At 38.9% G+C, this 19,338-nt stretch overlaps 1 protein-coding gene across 4 annotated transcripts in view; it reads left to right on the forward strand.

The window, feature by feature from the left end:
- Positions 1–19,338, forward strand: part of Dis3l2 (DIS3 like 3'-5' exoribonuclease 2) — a 367,143-nt gene that overhangs the window by 123,000 nt on the left and 224,805 nt on the right. For all 4 annotated transcript variants that reach the window (XM_031368272.1, XM_031368275.1, XM_031368274.1 and 1 more), the window contains one exon: positions 14,167–14,395. In XM_031368272.1, coding sequence (XP_031224132.1) covers positions 14,167–14,395 — 229 coding nt within the window. The remainder of the gene's footprint in view (positions 1–14,166; positions 14,396–19,338) is intronic.

The raw sequence follows: 19,338 nt of genomic DNA on the forward strand, positions 1-19,338 counted from the left end.
TTAGTTTTGTTGGAAGATTACATTTTTGCTTTTCCAGGGATGTAGTCCCCTTTCTTGTGTTGGAGATTAATTAGTTTTCTATGCACTAACAATGGATATGCTGAGAAGAAAGTCAGGAAAACACTTCTACAGTATCTTCAAAACAAAAACCCTAAATAAAAGTAAACATAACAAAAGAGGTTAAAGACCTCTAAAATGAAAAGGTTTTAAATACCAAGGAAAGAAATTGGTAACAATAGAAAATGGCTTACCATTACAATGGCAGGAATAGTAAAAGAATTCTGAAATTCATACAGAAGCACAAAACACCCTCAATATACAAACAGTCATTAGGAAAAAGAGCTATGCTAGAAGGATCAAAAGTATGACTTGACATTAATCTGCAGGGCTATGTTAACCAAACTAGTATGGTGTACATACAAACATACTGACAGACCATGGAATTGAAAACATCATACACACTCTCTTATTCTTTTAAAAATTTAAAAAATTGAGAATTTCACATACACACATATATATACTATATTATCTCTATATTGACTCTCCTTCTGACCCTTCTGTGTTCCCCCATTCTTCTCAAATTCACAAACTTTTTTCTATAATTGTTACAACACACGCACACACACACACACACACACACGCACACACACACACACACACACTATTGCCTATATGTAAATGTATTTAGAGCTGTCTACTTAGGACTGAATAACCTATAAAAGAGTTCGTCTCTGGAGAAAAAAGATTCTTCCTTCTTCCTTTATCAGCTATGATTGCCTGTAATTCTTCATGTCAGGGTAAGGCCTTGTGAAGTTTTCCCCCATCCATGTTGCTGTGTTGATTGGTGTGATCATTATTTAGGTCTTGTACAGGTAACCATATTGTTAAGGTTTAGTGGGTGCAGTGTCCCTGTCATGTCTAGAAGGTACTATCTTGAAGAAAGTGACCCAGTCTTCTGTCTTTTACAATTTTAAAAATATAGTTTTTAAAGAGAGAGGAAAGAATGGATGGGGGGGGGAATATCTGTATCTCAGTTTGTTCATGTAAGTGCAGCGCCTGTGGAGGCCAGAAGCGGGCTTTGGATGCCCTGAGCTAGAGTTATAGGCATGTCTTAGGGTGTCTTTTACTGTGGTAAAACACCATAACCAAAAGCAATTTGAGGAGGAAAGGGTTTATTTCATCTTACAGCTTGTAGTCCATCATCCAGGAAGTCAGGGCAGAAACTTAAGACAGGAACCTGAAGGCAGGAATTGATGCAGAGGCCATGGAAGAGTGCTGCTTACTGACTTGTCTCCCCTGTCTTGCTCATGTAACTCAGGTTCGCCTGCCAAGGGACAATACCACTTACAGTGGAATAGTCCCCAACACATCAAATTATCAATCAAGAAAATGGCTCACATGGTTTTCTACAGGTCAAATTTATAGAGCTATTTTCTCAACTATGATTTCCTCTTCTCAGGTGACCCTAACTTGTGTGTGTGTGTGTGTGTGTGTGTGTGTGTGTGTGCGCACACGCATGCTAGGAACCAAATTTGAGTCCTCTGTAAGAGCTGTATTTGCTCTGGACTGCTGAACTATCTTTTTAGCCCCATAAGTCTTTGTAGTCCCTCTTTCCTGATGTTCCCTGAGCCTTAGGTATAGGCATTGTGTTGTAGATACACCAATTAGCCTGGGCAGCCCATAGTTAATTACCCTATACATGTGGACCTTTTGTGTATCTTTTTTTTTTAAGATTTATTTGGTATTACAACTAAGTACACTGTAGCTGTCTTCAGACACACCAGAAGAGGTCGTCAGATCTCATTACAGGTGTTTGTGAGCCACGATGTGGTTGCTGGGATTTGACTACTCATGACCTTCGGAAGTGCAGTCAGTGCTCTTAACCGCTGAGCCATCTCTCCAGCCCCCCTTTTGTGTTTCTTAATATTAGCCTCTGTCTGCTGCAAAAAAAGAACTTTTCTGATGAGTAGTGAGAGTTACATTGACCTGTCATTGTAAGCATAAGTATTTAGAATACAGCTGGAAGGTAAATAGAGGTAAAGAAATACAGTGGTAAGTTCTCTATGGTCAGAGATCTCAATGAACCTTGAACTCTTGGCTAGAGCCATACATGAGTTTCCTTTTGGCTTGCTTAAGTACAATTAGAGAGTTGTTAGTTACTCCCAAGACATTAGTGCCACTCCTGCACCACTGGGGCTAGTTTCTGGGCTGGCTGTTGTGGTTACAGGCTTTACCTGGGTAGGAACACTGACCACTGTATTCCACTTCAGCTTTCACAGCACCTTCTGTAGGTGGAAACTTAAAGGTTCTTTGGAAAGTCAGTTGCATTGGATGGTGTTTGGTTGTCTTTGTGGCAAGCTCAATAAATAAGTGCTAAAAAGGCAGAAAGTTGTAAGGAAATGTGTTTGGGGGATGAGAATTGATATTCTCCATAATGTTGGCTTAAGAAGATAACTGAGCAGTAACAGCCACAGGAAGTGATGGACTTGTTATGGAGATCTCGTGGGGCATTTGGTGCATACCTAGTACATCAAGGAATAGCACAGAGGCTGAGGTAGAGTACTGGGTGAGGATGAAGGGATGATTGGGGTGGAGTGGTATAATGTATCAGGCAGGGCCTCTACAGCATTGTTAAGGTCTGTCTCTGGCTCCAGTGGAAAAGCTTACAAGGGTTATGGAGGGGAGTCGATGCAATGTGTCCTGTGTTTACTAGACTATTCTGACCCCTCAGTTGGGAGTAGATTGAAACAGGGAGACCATGTTCAGGAGAACTAATGGAGACTAAAATTGACAGCATTGAACTTGGAATTGACATGGTTACCTGATAGATGGGTGTGTGTGTGTGTGTGTGTGTGTGTATTGAGAGGTGCATATAGAGGGTGATGGTGGTGGGTAGGGTACTGGGAGCAACTAAGTGATTAATGGTAACAGTTTGAAGCCTGAACAAGTAGAAAAATGGAGATAGTTTGTTATGTTAAATAAAAGGTTCTTGTGATGATCCACCTTATACCATATATGCCTTCAGGAGTGTCCATTAATGTGTCTTTAAGATGATAGTGTTTGTAGTTTTATTTTATAGTGAAAGGGGCTTGTTGCCAAGTCTTCTCTAGAACTCCCTGTGGAAATATCAATTGCTTTTCTTGGCTCGGAGATATTTCCTGAATAGTGTATTATACTACATCCCAAATATGCCATTAAGGGATTTGAAAGTTTGTTAAAACATGTGTGGCAACTGAGTACTGTCACTTAAGCCCAGTCAGAGAGCCAAGAAAGGAAGAGCAGCTACTAGCTGGACTTGCTGACATGCATTAGAGCCAAGCAGAGCTCAGGTGCAGGGCAAGAGGGGATTGTCTCCTGGGCGCAGAGCCTCTAGTTGACACTGTCCCAGCGGCTCTGGTTTCTGCACATGTGTGGACAAAGGTGTGCTGTGTGAGTCCTTTAGAAAAGCTCTATTATGTCAAATTGATAGCAACTTTGTGCTTAAAGGGGATATAATATCTTCCTCCTCCTCTTCCTCCTCCTCCTCCTCCTCCCCTTCCTCTTCCTCCTCTTACTTCTCTTGTTTTCCTTCTGAAATTGAATTTTCCATGAAATAGACTTACTCTTTTTATAAAATTTAAAATAGTTTTTTTCAAAAGATGGCCCTTGTATCCATAGAAAGTTTTTTTCTGTATCAATAAGAAGAGAGCTGTGAAATGTTTTTGTGTGGAGTTTGAGTAAGCCATCATAATGGAAATGTTACCTGGTATTTTTACTTAGGATTCCATTTGAATTTTTGGTTACAGGGAATTTTTCTGTTTGCTCCTCAGTTTTGAAATACAGCCTATTAATTTTAAAAGGAAGGGAAGAAAAACCTAACCAGTGACCAGTTCCTCTTCTTAATTCTGGTGAGTTTCATGTGCTATTTGCAGTTGATCTAATTTACTTTCTCAGTGGAGATAATTGCTCTCATTTTTGAGTGACAGAAAGGTACAATACAATGGTGAAAAAAACAAGGAAATATCCCTGTAAGTCACTACCAGATATAGGCTTTCCCTTCTTTATCTGGGCTTTTGTGAGTGTTTGTGCTAAGACTTGTTTTCAAATTGGGGAACAGTGAATTTTCTATTTACATTTAATTGAGACTGTATTGTAAACTGGAGTTACAATTTAAACACAAAGGCCTAGATTTCATTTAGAAAAGAATGTATTTATTTTTAATGTCTTCCAATTTTATTTTCTCTCATTTATATATGTATTTGCATCACACTGGTTTTTTTCAATTTGATAGAGTACCTGTTGTCTATTATCATGAGGACATTGCCAGGATGGTGTCGCATCATGTCAGCATGCATTTTAATTTTGTGACTCTTCTAATGTGGCAGTTTTTCATTCCTGTGCTTTTTGATAAACTTTTAAACAGCTAATTCAAATTTTACTCTCCTCAGAAGAGAGGAAACAAATACATTACTGAGCATGCTTTATGTGCAAATATAGTGGGAGATCCTATGAGATACAATAATGAATATGTCTTAATTTGCTATCTGTGGATGAATGAAATGTGAAGACGCCTGGGATGTAGCCTGCTCAAGGAAGCTTGCACTGAAGGAACAACAGAGGCTAGCAGTGGCCAGAGGAAGGCCAGAGAACACTTCTTAGAGAGGGAGGTTAGCAGGGGAGCATTTGGCAAAGAACTGGGTTTGGATTTTAATTACTTGCACACAAACAAAATGAAGATATGGTTCTTGTTCTGTGAGGTGTTTCTTACAGTTAGTGTGAGTAACAGCAGCTAAGTGTATGAAGTTCATCTAAGTCTGTTTTTCATTCAGGAAGATGTCTGTAGGGAACCTGGAACCAAAAATGCTGGCTGGATTTAGAACCCTAACCCTAAGTTTATGTCTCAGCCCTTGACACTTAGTAGCTATGGGGTTGACATATCTGAACCTTATCCTCTTTCATAAGATAGAGGATTGCTCTTTCTTGTACCACTCAGGACCCTTGTGTGGATCAGATCAGCTATGTGTATAAAAGTCCTTATGTGAGTTCACTATAAACCATTTTCACAATTATACATACACTTACTCTCTCCTCTTATTGGACTCTTTATTCGAGTCTTCCCACAGCACTGTTTTCTACTGACACTTAGCTTGGTGCACTGCTGCTAACTGCCAGACCGTGGTAGTCACAAGTCTGGATCCCAGTGCTCCAGCCTCTGGATCTCCATTTCCAGCTGCCCCTGAGTGCTTCTTCAGATCTTGGACTTTTCAAGCCTTAAGACAAAACACGTCTCCATTTACTGAACTGTTTATAGATTTCAGTTTTGGCTCCAGGCATTTCAGAGCTATCTCAGTTCCCACAAATTTATGGCGACATATAATAGTTTCACCCCCATTTTAAAGATGGCCAACCAAGACTCAAAGAGTGGAATTTTCAAAGTTAGCTGTCCTGGGAAGCAGCAGAGCTTCAGCTGGCCATGGAGCATGCACTGTTCTTCCTGCTGTTCAGACTTCACAGAATAGACTCAGCAAAGTTCATCAGAGCTCTTTCCATTGGAATCTCCGTACTTCCTCACTCTGACTGTGTGTCTCACCATTGCTCTTGATTCCTAAGGGACAACTTGTATTTTCTCTTGCTCATTTCTTTTGCAAGTATATCTCTCTTAGTTTGGACTTATTTCATTCATATATTTATCCAAAGGCAGGGGAGGGAGTGTAGTGGACTAAACTAGGGCTTAGGAGTCAGTGGAATTGTTTTTTCTTTATCTCACAGTTCTAAGAATGGGCTGGACCAGTTTTCATTCCTACTCCCAGTGTATTACTGTGCACTCTGTGAACACTGATATTTTCAGAAGTTTTAGCTTTTTTTCTCCCAGCTGTAGTTCTATAGAGATATATCCTTGAGGGTTGAACTTGTGTTTCTCTGATGTCTTATGGGGCTGAGTACTCTACATATTTATTGACTTGTGGACATCTCTATTGTTAAGAAATCCTAACCTGTTCCCTGCAGTTCTAGTAAATTTTCTGCCTTTCATGGATATGTATGAGGTCTTTATAAATTCTAGATGTAAGCACTTTTTTTCCTTAAATTTCCTTTATATCTGAAGATAAAGGGGAATTTAATCTTTTGTGTGTGTGGTATATGTATGTTTGCATTTCTGCATGTATGTATTGTGCATGTGTGTGAGTAGCCAGCATGCCTGTGTACATGCATGTGAAGTTTAATGTGGATATGTTCTTTGATTGCTATCTACCTCATTTTTTACATGTGTGTTTTGTATTTGTACACATATGTGTGTGTACATGTATATGTGTAACAACATGGTGCTGTTCTTTAAAACATTATTCCTTCTGCTTCCTTTATCTGGTATGATTCACATTCAGTTTGGAGAAATACTTTGTAACTGATGACATACACTTAGTCTTATAAGGAGTGGTGAAGAGTTTGTCGTCCTTTTCTTTGTAGCATTTGGTAGATCTAGATAGATATTGCTAGTTGGGCCTTTCTACTTTAAAACTCTTTCCCAACCATATTATGACTTTTTGATTTTAGGAATCAATAATGATCATCCCCCAAATCCAAGTGGAAGTAACCAAAAAGTAATTCTTTTATTTCTTCTGAATTTAACTGGAGCAGTTCTTCACTGAAGAAATTTACTTCATCAGCTATTTGGATACTCTGATATGGAGGTTGTATAGGAAAGCTAGGTTTAAATGCTTACAGTTGACCAAGGCTCCCCAGAGAACACTTTCATGATCATTCTTGAGTCATTTAGACAAGATGCTCATATTCTTTGTTGTTACAGTAAGACAAGATGTTCAAGATTTATCTTGTCTGTGTCCTAGTCCAGACCTAAATTAGCCATGGCTCCAAGGAGTCCTGCATTTTGACTCTAACCACAGTGTAATATGGAAGGGTTCAAAAGTGCACAGGTCTTATGTCTTGAGAGCTCATGCTGATCTGTCCTCCACCATGCCTTTTGTTTTATTCTTTCTTTTTTAGTTGATTGTTGTTGTGTGTGTGCAAGTATGTGTGTTTAAGTGTGCGCTTATTCATGCTACAATGTGTATGTGTAGGTGAGAGAACAGTTTTGGAGAGCCAGTTCTGTCCTTCCACATGGGACTTAAGACTTACTCCGAGTCATCTCACTGTCCCTTGTTTCATTCATATGTGTCTTAGATTAACAAACTAGAATAAAGAAACTTTAAAATACATATTTATATTTTAGTTGCCCAATTTTAAGTGACTTGGTTTATTCATGAAATCCTATTATAGCATTGTTTTTGCTTCTGCAGTGCAAAAGTGAATGCAATACCTAAAATAGTAATATATTCTCTCTCAGTCTTGCTCTCTCTCTCCCTCTTTCTCTCTCTCTTTGTTTTTCTGTTTCTCTCTCTCTGTTTCTCTCTGTGTGTTTCTCTCTGTGTTTCTCTCTCTCTGTTTCTCTCTGTGTGTTTCTCTGTGTGTTTCTCTCTCTCTCTCTTTCTCTCTCTCTCTCTCTCTCTCTCTCTGTGTGTGTGTGTGTGTGTGTGTGTGTGTGTGTGTGTGTGTGTAGTGGAGGCTTTAGGTTGATGTCAGATTCTTTTCCATGGCTACTTTTCATGTCTGAGCCCGAATCTCATTGCTGCAGCTAGACTGGCTGGCCATTGTGCTTCAGGGATCTTCTGGTTCTCTTTCTCCCTTTTTTTTTCCACTGTCAGTCCTGGAGTTGCAACTATGTGCCACTTTATCTAGCTTTTTACGAGTTTTGAGTATTTAAATACAGGTACTTGTATTTCTGTCACAGGCATGTAACTGACTAAGCTATCTCTCTAGCCTCACATATTCACTCTTGAGTTTCATTCTTGAGTATAGTGATATAAAACAGTGTTTAATTGGGTTAGTTTTGCAATATAGCAGGATTGGGCTAAAGTTGTAGAGTGCTTGCGTAGTATGTGTCTAGGGTCAATTCTCAGAACTATAAATAAATGAAAAATGTACCATATAGCTAATTTTATTGTATTCTGGTTATTTCAATGAATCTCTTCTTTCCAGATCAAGTGATTTCTTAATCTTTGTACACGTGAGCCAAAACACAATATTTTAAAGTTTAAAATTAAATTTTTTTCACATTATGTATTTTGGTCATATTCTTTCTTCTCTCAACTCCTGTATCCTACTCCCTCTCCCTACTCACTGTACTTTATGTATTTTCTTCTTAAAAGCACACATACACACATACACACACACACACACACACACACACACACAGTCCTTAAAACTAAACCAAAACACAATAAAAGCCCTACCCCCAGACAAATTGGTAGTCCAATTTATGTTGTTCAACTACTTCTGATCATGAGACCTTTACTAGAGTATAGTTGATAAACATACTCATTGTCACTCCATTGATTAAAACTTTTCCCCCTTCTAGGAACTTTAAATTGTAGATATCTCCTTGGCCAGGGGTGGGACTTTTTCTCCACTTGCCCCTGTCTTACTGAGAATTTGTCTGGCTTGAACTTAATGCAGGTCTTGTGCATGCTGTCACAGTCTCTGTGAGGTCTCATGTGCAACAGCCTTGTGTCTGGAAATGCTATTTCCTTGAAGTTGTCTATCACCTCTAGCTCTTAGATTATTTCCAACTCTTGCATAGAGCCCTGAGCCTTGAGGAGAGGAGTATTGATAAAGACATCCCATTTAGATAGGATCCTCTGAAGTCTTTCACTCTCTGCACATTTTACATTGTGGGTTTCTATATATCCATAGCATAGATAGATAGATAGATAGATAGATAGATAGATAGATAGATAGATGTTAATTACTGTCTACCACTAGAAGAAGCTTCTCTGATATGGGTTCAGTGAGTTCTCTGAGTATAGCAGTACATCATTAGAAGTCATCATATTGCCGGGCAGTGGTGACGCATGCCTTTAATCTCCCAGTACTTAAGAGGCAGAGGCAGGTGGATTTCTGAGTTCGAGGCCAGCCTGGTCTACAGAGTGAGTTCCAGGACAGCCAGGGCTACACAGAGAAACCCTGTCTTGAAAAACAAAAACAAAAACAAAACAAAACAAAACAAAATGTCATCATCATATTATTATGTTAATTTAGCAGAAGAATAGTAGTAGATTTTCCTCTAGGGACCATGTCCTGTCTAGATTCCTGGTCTCATTGACAGGGCTATGGGTTCTGTTTCATGGAGTGGGCTTTAAATCTAACCAAAAGCTGATTGGTCACTCCCATAACATTTGTGACACTATTGTGCTAGCAAAGTATAGTTCTTAATAAGTAGTTGGGCAGAATCATGCTGATTTCAGAACCCTTTTATATGCTTACATTCAGAGAAAGATGTGAGATAGGTCAGTCTTTATTTTGTGTTAAATCAGAGTTCTGGTTCTGTATGTAATATTTTCTCAGTATACTGTCTGTGGGAATCAACTCATTTTTGAAAACAGTAATGGCAGAAATCAACATACAATAGAAACTAAAGGCATAAGCTCTTTGCCTACTGTCTTCTTAGAAAGCTGGGTAAGGTGGCATGTACCTATGGTTCCCTATGTCCATCTCAAAAACAAGTAATGAAATAATCCTCAAATACCCTCCTCAACCCCCCAAGAAAACAAAATAAGAGGTTTGTGGAAGAGGGACCGGAAGAGGTAACCAGGGAGGATGGGGAGGATTGTTTGAGTGTGATCTCTGTAGTAGTTTGTTGTCCTCCAGTTGTGATTCCTCTGTGATAGAACAATAGAACAATGTCTGGTTGTAGTTACCCCTGCCTGGGACTTAGGCTGTACATATGATTCACCTGCTTGTCTGGGATGCTCTGACAAACTTATTGAGAAGCTCGTTGTTTGGGGTTGATTGTGGGCAGATGCTCCTAAATATTATTGAAGTTTTAGGTTTATTTAAGCCAGTTGAATGGGTTTGCTGTCAGTTCTCTTCTTCTGTAGCTTATTCCCCTTCCTCTTCTTTTTCCTTCTCACCTCCTCCTCTCCTTCCCTCTTCCCTGCTCTCTTCCTCTTTGCCCCTCCCTCATTGGTCTTTCTCTCTTCCAGTTCTCTCCTCCCCTCCCCTCCTCTCTTTCTCTTACTTTCTCTCTCCTTTCCCTCTAGAGTAGAGGTTATGAGCCTTTCCAATGCTGTCACCCTTTAATATACTTCCTTATGGTGTGCTGACTCCCAACTATAACATTATATTTGTTGCTACTTCATAACTGTAATTTTGCTTATTTTTGTTGCTACTTCATAACTGCAATTCTGCTACTGTTACTAATTGTAATATAAATATTTTTGGAGATAGATGTTTGTCAAAGGGGCCCCAACCTACAGGTTGGTAATCACTGTTCTAGAGTCTTATGTAACACAGACCAGCCTTAAACTCCTGATTCTTCTGCCTCAGCCTTTCAGGTACTGGAATTACAGGTATGTGCCACCACACTCAATTTTATTAATGACCTACTTTAGGCCAGGTATGTATTTATGTGTGGACTTACAGGATTTATTTATATTATAGGCATATAGGATTTATGTGTAAGGCAACAGAGAGAGAGAGAGAGAGAAAGAGAGAGAGAGAAAGAAAGAAAGAGAGAGAGAGAGAGAGAAGAGGTGTTTTCTTTAATTGAATGTCAGTGTAATGCATCTTTATTTACATGTGCTCTTGCAGAAAAGAATATGGGAAAATCTTGTTTTTAGGTTACTGTCCTATTGATAAGTTAGTACAGACTGGCTTAAAATTCATTTTCTAGAGGACTCAAATTTAATCCCCATGCCTCAGTCTCCTGAATACTTGGTGTATATAGGCATGTTCTGCCATTCCAAGTTTATTTTTATTTTTAAAATAATTGTTAAAAGGCTTGATTTTGCTCAGAAAAACTAACCATTAGATATGAGTTTTCTGTTATAATTTCATAAAGCCATTTTTTTTCAAAATTTAGGTAAATGTTCTTACAGTTATTATGACTAATTTTTTTAATATTTCACTCTGATTTCCTAAGTGAACATTATAACATTACTCATCTAGGGATCGTTATAGCAATCAAAAACTGTAGTATTGGAGTATTATGGGAAGAATTTATTAACTTTTCTGCCCTGTGTATGATGAATCTTTCATTAAGTACACTCTTCATGTGATTTACTTAGATTATTAATCTGCTTTGCTGGAAGTAGATGTATATTTTGAAATCTGGTTGAACTCAGTAGGCCTTTCACAAATATAAACACAATGAGAACTTGCTCAGCACTCTTTTCTAAACAATGCAGTACTACTAGTAACCTGGCCCATTCTCATACGCTTTAGCATCTTAACCAGTTTGATTTTGGGCCCAACATAAAGAATTAAGGCTTTATATAATGTAAAAATATTTATTTATTTGCTTGGGGTGGTGTGTGTGTGTGTGTGTGTGTGTGAGAGAGAGAGTGTGTGTGTGCATGTTTGTGTGTATGCATGTTTGTCTGTGTACCTGTTGGATGAAGATAGATACCTCTAGAGGTTATAAAGGGCATGAAATCCCCTAGAATGGGATTATAGCCTCATGTGGGTCCTGGGAACCAATCTCTGGTCCTCCATGAGAGCAACACATGCTCTAAACTGCCACGTCTCTCCATCCCCAAGGTCTTATATCTTTATGAGAACATTTTAATAAACTCTTACATCTTATTTTGTCTTTTCCACAACATCTTATGTTCTTGGGCTAGCACTTGGCTTTATCTATGTTCCTCCTGCTTTCCTGTGTGTTCTTAGGTTCTGTCTTTGGATTATATCCCGTAGTTCTTAGGTGTTGTAGCCACATTTGCTTTTTCTTTATTGGTATTTGAATGTCAAATGTCATCAGCTTTGCTCTTTGTTTCCACTATCTTCTTTCCTGCTAGGCTGAGTTTGTGGGTGAAGGTTTCTAGTATGCTTTTAATTGATTCATTAAGCTGTTAATTTCCAACATTTCTGTTTGCTTTTGTTGTTGTCTGTTTCTAGAATCTCAGTTCCTTTGCTGATGTTTTCTTTCATGTTGACCTTTTCATCCATATTGCTGATGATCTCATCCATTTTGCTAATTTTTCCCTCAAGGTTGCTGACTCCCATTTCCAGTCCTGGATTGAGTTTATCTGTATTTATCTTTGAGCTCACTGATTGTTTTCACCAGCAAACTTTTGAAATTGCCCATAAAATTCAGGATGTCCTCATTCTTAATAGCTGAGTAGTATTCCATTGTGTAAATGAACCACATCTTCTGTATTCATTCTTCTGTCATGGGGCATCTGGGTTGTTTCCAGTTTGGTGGGGTATCTTTTGGGTATACTCCTAAGAGTGGTATTGCTGGGTCTTCGGTTAGATCTATTTCCAATTTTCTGAGGAAGCTCCAGATTGATTTCCAGAGTGGTTGTACCAGTTTGCAGTCCCACCAGCAGTGGAGGAGTGTTCCTCTTTCTCCACATCCTCACCAACATGTGCTGTTGCCTGAGGTTTTGGTCTTAGCCATTGTGATTGGTTGTAAGGTAGAATCTCAGGGTTATTTTGATTTGCATTTCTCTGATCACTAAGGACTTTGAACATTTCTTTTAGATATTTCTCAGCCATTCGAGATTCCTCTGTTGTGAATTCTCGGTTTAGTTCTGTACCCCATTTTTTGATTGGATTGTTTGGTTTTTTTGGTGGTTAGCTTCTTGAGTTCTTTATATGTTTTGGTTATTAGCTCTCTATCAGATGTGGGGTTGGTGAAGATTTTTTTCCCAATCTGTAGATTGCCGATCTGTCTTAATGGCTATGTCTTTTGCCTTACAGAAGCTTTCCAGTTTCATGAGGTCCCATTTATCAATTCTTGATCTTAGAGCATACACCATTGGAATTCTGTTTAGAAAATTTCTCCCATGCCACTGAGTTCAAGGCTCTTTCCTACTTTCTCTTTTCTATTAGATTCAGTGTATCTGGTTTTTTGTTGAGGTCCTTCATCCACTTGGCCTTGAGCTTTGAGCAAGGTGACAAATATGGGTCTATTTTCGTTTTTCTACTTATTGACAGCCAGTTTGACTACCACCATTTGTTGAAGATGCTTTCTTTTTTCCATTGTATATGTTTGGTTTCTTTGTCAAAGATCAAGTGTCTGTAAGTGTGTGGTTTTATTTCTGCGTCCTCAATTCTCCTGAGTGAGGTAACTCAGACCCAAAAGCACATGCATGGTATGTACTTACTAATAAGTGGATATTGCCCCCCCCCCAAAAAATAGTACAGAATACCCAAGATACAGTCCACACAACTCAAAAAAGTCAACAAGCTGAAGGGCCCTAGTGAGGACACCTCAGTCCCACTTGGGAGAGAGAAGAAAGCAACCACAGAGGGGGAAGGAGGCAGGGACCTGAGAGGGAATGAGAATGGGGTGGGGGAGAGGGGAACATGATCTGGTATTGGGTAGGGGAAAGGACTGAAGCCCTGAGGGCCAGCAGAAAGAATGGAAACAGGCAACCTTGGGAGGTAGGAGATTGGAGGCACCCTCCAGAATGTACCAAAGACCTGGGAGGGGAGAGACTCTCAGGACTCAAAGGGAGAAACCTTAGATGAAATACCCAACAGTAGGGAGAGGGTACTTATAGAACCCATCTCTAGCAGAAAGACAAGGGCATCAAGTGAGGGAGGGGTGACAAATATGGGTCTATTTTCATTTTTCTACTTATCGACATCCCCTAGTCTACCCCCCTCCATTTTGTTTGGCATGGCTAGTTGCTTTGGGGGCATTGCTCATGTTTTCTCTGTGCTTCTCAGTATCTTATCACTGTTTTTAAATTTTTGAAGCTCCTTCTCTCTCTCTTTGGAACAGAGCCTATTTTTCCTTATTCTGACTTTTCTTCATTTGGTCTCAAGGAAGCAACATGGGGTGTTACCATCTTATCTAGAAGTCATTATTAGGGGTATCCATGGGATACTGTTACAGACCTGGGTGAATTCTTTTATCCATCCCTAACATGCTGCTTGCTTCCATATGATAAGATTTCATGAAGCAGCATGGAACTTTCTAGTATTCAAGGCTTTTGGTAGAGGGGATGAAAATGTAGATCAGAGCCCTGAGAAGATGGCATCTTGAAGACTCGAGTACTAGCCTGGCATTGCTGGCTTGCTTATCAGGAGAATAAAAGTGTATTTTTTCCAGTCATATGTTATGAATATCTAGTATTGTCAGCTGCCTTTAGTGTCTTAGAAGAGTTTTTCTTCTCTTTTATTCAGGCAGTTAAACCAGAGAGCAATGACAAAGAAACAGAAGCTACATATGAAGCTGACGTCCCTGAAGACTGCTGTGGACATCACCCCCTGCAGCAGTCCCCGAAAGGATGGAGTGGTCCTGATGTCATTATAGAGGCTCAGTTTGATGACAGCGACTCAGAAGATAGACATGGCAACACCAGTGGGCTGGTTGATGGTGTTAAGAAGTTGTCAATCTCTACTCCTGACAAAGGTGAGTCTTGGGCATCTGTTTGACATTTTCTTACAGCACATGATTTTTTGTTTTGTTTTGTTTCTGCTTGTTTTTTTAAGTTGGAACCTTTCTCAGCAACAGAGTAAAAAACTCATAGAATGCTTAGTACATTTTCAGAGTCTGTAGAGGCTTTTAGGAAGCGGGACATCTGGTACACTGTTATAAGAGAGGGAAGGAAGAACCACCCAGGGGTTTGTCTGGGTAGTGGTTGGCACTTCCATGGTTGGTCAAAGTTACTATCAGAGTTTGTGATAGGCTTTGAGTTACAATTGGTAGCTGGCTGCAGTATGTTCCATTCTACCCTGTGGTTGATAAGAGCAGAATTGTCCTCCCTTCCTTTTTCTTCCCTTTCTTCCATTCCTCCCTCTATGCTTCCCTTCCTTTTTACTTGAGCTATTGAACTATACCTCCAGCCAGAATTAAGCAAGTCTCAAAATCCTTATTTTTTTTAAAAAAACCTTTATTTTACTCTGTTTTGCTTTAGTTCAGCATATAAATTTAAAATGTATTTGTTATTTGTGATAGGCATAGGTCATTTTAAGTTTTGAAAATAAATTATCTTCAGGAAGTATTTTGACCTCAAGCCTTAAAAACAAAGCCAGTCTTATTTTTCTGAATGGCATGTAAGCCATGGGTTTGATGATTATAGAAAATGTGAAATTGCAAACCTGTGAATGAAGAGTTATACCCAAAAGCTCTACCCGGCCATATTCTAGAATGCTTAAGTGCAAGCAAGTTGAGTGTTCAAGTATCTAGGTTTCCAAGGGTTCTCAACAGGGAAGGCATGTTTCCAGCCAAAGATGGAGCAGACCTGGGCCTGGCAGCATGGACCCTGGAGGCCCATTAGACAATGAGCATTGTTATCAGGACATTCTGGCCCAGTCACCATGAAACACTCGAAGGAATGCCAAAAGATTACCAAAGGAGGATATTGAGCAGACAGCCTATGGTAAGGTCTGGCAAGCACAGCTCGGTACATCCTGAAGACTGGGCTGATTTCAGGAAGGATTGCCAAAGCATTGTTTTCTCCATCGCGAGTAGGCTCTGAAAGCATGTGTCCTTTAGGTGGCGAGGATTACTCATTCAGAGTAACTCCCCAGCCTTGAAATATACTGTGAATGAGCAGGCTAGTGTTCATGCTGTTACTCTTGTCTGCCTTCTTTTCCCAGGCACAGTGACCTGAGGGCACCCAGGTTACTCTTGTTTTGAGGTGTGCCTAGGTAAACTGGTGGTTTCATTCTTCAGGGATCAGGCAGTTGGATCTTCATTTGGACAAAATTCCTTGACATTTCTTTCTTCTTGGGTCCCTCCTTTTCTCCTTTATGAACAGTTGAATATTGTCTTTCTTCTTAAGAGTGCATACACGTTGTGTACAACAACATCCACACTAGACTTGATGAGAAGAGAGGGATATAACCAAGACCTTAAATAGCCACATTTTTTGTTGTTGTTAACAAGATCACTAAGAAGAAAGGTACTTACAGAACAAAATCAAGAAAGGAACACTTTAGAATAAATTGCTTGTTTGGCCAAAGCTACATAGAAGAAACCCCTTCTGGTGACCCAGAAGATCTTAGTATCCTCTTTCCCTTTGGCACCAAGCTGAAGGGATGAAGCATCACCCCAAATGCAAGGAAATGACAGATGGAAGCAGTTGCAGAACTGATGACCTAGGTTGTTGATGATTTTGCTCTTTGTCCTTTGAAAAGTTCCCTTTGTCCTTTGAGAAGTTCTGGAGCCAGACCTGTGCTGGATGTGTCATCTGCTGTAATTCTCATCTCTATCACAGGAAACTCATGGAGTGCTTCACAAGTCCATGGTGGACATGCTTGCATTTTTCCTTGTTCTCTTCACATGTTCCTATCCCACTGCTATTTTCAGCATTTCTTCCATTGCTTTCTTAGTAGCCTTGACTGAGGGAGCGGCTTTAATCCTTCCTCAGTGTCAGGCGCAGGTCCCTCCCTCTCTCCAGCTGCCTCTGAAACAGTTTGTGAAGCCATATGGCTGGTTTTCATTTCTTGTTCTCTTGATATTTAGGAAAATCACAATTTGCTCTTTTAATAAATCAGAGCATTTTTAAAGAGTATTCCAACCAGCTTTTCTTGCTTAGGATAATATAAAATCTGGTTATAGTTAAGATGTTAGTACTTTTCGTATTGTTTAAGAATTTGAAAGTTGTTATTGAAATAAACCATAACCTTAAGAACATCATAAACTTTCCCTAATACTTCTAGGAAGATTCTTTGCTTTGTACTTACAAGTATATTATTAGTCTTAGTTCATGCTTGTGTTCCAAAGTATTATTTTAAAAATCTGATTTCTTTACATAAAACAAATGCTATATATATATTGCATGTGTATGCTCATGTTTCTTCCTTTTGGGAAACTTAAGTTATCTTGTCTGGTGAGGACATAGCCCCAGTCCAGTTGTTTGTAGCAAGGACTCATTGAATTAGTCAAATGGCCCCTATATATCTCAGACCCTCTACATGAATATATGCATATATACATGTATGAATAAATGAGAGAGAAGATGGGCTAAAGACCTGTCTCCATTTGAAGATCCAGTTCCATGGCTTCTTGAAACTGATCTTTTACTGCTCCACAGGCATGGCTTTTTGTCAGCATGGAAATCTGTCAGAATGGCTGGGAGTGTAGCTAAGTTATAGAAGCATGTAACTAAGTTATAGAATCACTTGCCCAGGATGCACAAGTCCCTGGATTTGATCCTTAGCATTGGGGAAAATAAAAGATCTGACATTGTGTGGCAGCTGAGGACAGCTTCATTAAATTTCACTGCTTTTAAATGCATCTGTAGCTTTGAAAAAAAAATGTTTTGGCAAAGGTTGCCTGGTTAGCAAGTTCCAAAGGAACTTTGCCGAGTGATAATAGCTTTGTATCTTTCATCACCAGGAATGGTAGGAGCAGCTTTGGCCTCAGAATGAGGAGCTCATGTGAAGTACATTCCTATCCTCTACCTCAGCAGGCTCTTCTAGAGACCTTTTCCGTTTCCTTGACTAGTGCTGACTACAGTACCTGATGACCGAACATAGATTTGGAGTGTGAAGTTAATGACACCTTTGCTTCTATCTCCCAGCAGGCAGCTTCTGTTTTTCCCAAGAGGAGACTCCTTGAGGAATCCTTAATCTCTCCTGAGATTTGAGTTGGTTTATTACTACTCCTTATAGGCTGGACCAAGTCACCAGGACTCTCCGTGCCTGTATTCCCCTGAGTTTTCTTTCCTCCTGCTTGGCTGATGAAAGCAGACCCCTGTGATTATTCTCATGTGATTTGTTGAGTTGGTGAAGCCCCAGTCCTCTTCTCCATTGTCTGTCAACCATTTTTCTTTCTTAGATTTGAATTTCTTCTTTTTCTAGATCTCCACTGTACATAATGATACTGAGTACGATTAGAAGACTGTTGTATTTGCTTCAGAAATTAAAATAAATAGTAAACACCTAGTAATTTTTTTATTACCTAAAACTTTGCACCAATCTTTAAAAATCTGATTTTAAAAAGGTAAAAACTTGTCTAGACGTTTCTTTAACAAAGGGTACAGTGGGAATTTTTGCCTCGGGTTTGTATAGATAGGATGGATATGCAGTAATGTTGGGTTGAGAGATCATGACCAGGACCTATGATATCTTGAGGCCCTCCCTCACTGTTATCCCAGGGCCACAGCCTTCCCTGTGGAGTTTTCAGAGGAGATACATGCATAGAAGGCCAAGTGAGACACTGGTGCAGTTGTTCAGTAGGCAAGGCCTGATCCAAGCCAAGTGACTCACCAGACTTAATCCCACTGCCAATACCTTAGCCTTTTTATATCTTGTCTCTTCCAATGGGGAGGATTGTCCAGACCTATAGTTTTTTAAAATTTTTTATTATTTAAAGCCATTTTATATATCAAACATATTAATAATGTTGAGTATTTTGAGAATCAAATAATACATAAAAATTTTGTTCAACTTTTATAATCATATCCTTCCATACCCTAAAAATATCATTAATGAATATTTAATACTATCCATAACTGAAGATCCCATATCTAATGTTGAATACTAAATTGTTTCAAATAATACAAAATATTCTTTGGGAATTAAGCAGAGTAAAAGAACATAAAATATTAAAAATGAATCATTGAGAAATATATTCAAAAGCCCTTATGATACCACCTGACATAGTGAGAGAGTATTTAAAACACATTATATATCTGTGTACATTGTCTAAAATCAGTTTACTTAAAAAAGATTATCAGTGTTTCTAGAGAGAAATTATTTTATCAGTAAGTATATTTTAAAAATTTCAAATAGCAAGAACTCTTTGAAGTTAAACATTAAGGAAATTCTAATTTCAAACACAGTGAGAAAATTATAATATTTCCATGATGTTTGTAGAACATGATTTTAATACTTTGAGCTGTTAATATTCAACAAACAGAATAATTATTTTAAAATATATTTCATTGTTATATCTCCCTTTTCATTTCTGATTTTATTAATTTAGATACTGTCTCTGTGCCCTCTGGTTAGTCTGGATAAGAGTTTATCTATGTTGTTGATTTTCTCAAAGAACCAGCTTCTGGTTCTGTTGATTCTTTGTATAGTTCTTTTTGTTTCTACTTGGTTGATTTCAGTCCTGAGTTTGATTATTTCCTGCTGTCTACTCCTCTTGAGTGTATTTGGTTCTTTTTGTTCTAGGGCCTTCAGGTGTGCTGTCAAGTGTAAGCTCTCTTCAGTTTCTTTTTGGAGGCACTTAGAGCTATGAGTTTTCCTCTTACCACTGGGTTGATTGTGTCCTATAAGGTTTGGTATGATATTTCTTCATTTTCATTAAATTCTAAAAAGTCTTTAATTTCTTCCCTCACCAAGTTATCATTGAGTAGAGCATTATTCAGCTTCCATGTGTATGTGTGCTTTCTTTTT

The sequence above is a fragment of the Mastomys coucha genome, unplaced genomic scaffold (assembly GCF_008632895.1).
Source record: "Mastomys coucha isolate ucsf_1 unplaced genomic scaffold, UCSF_Mcou_1 pScaffold14, whole genome shotgun sequence".
In the NCBI taxonomy this organism is placed as follows: domain Eukaryota; kingdom Metazoa; phylum Chordata; class Mammalia; order Rodentia; family Muridae; genus Mastomys; species Mastomys coucha.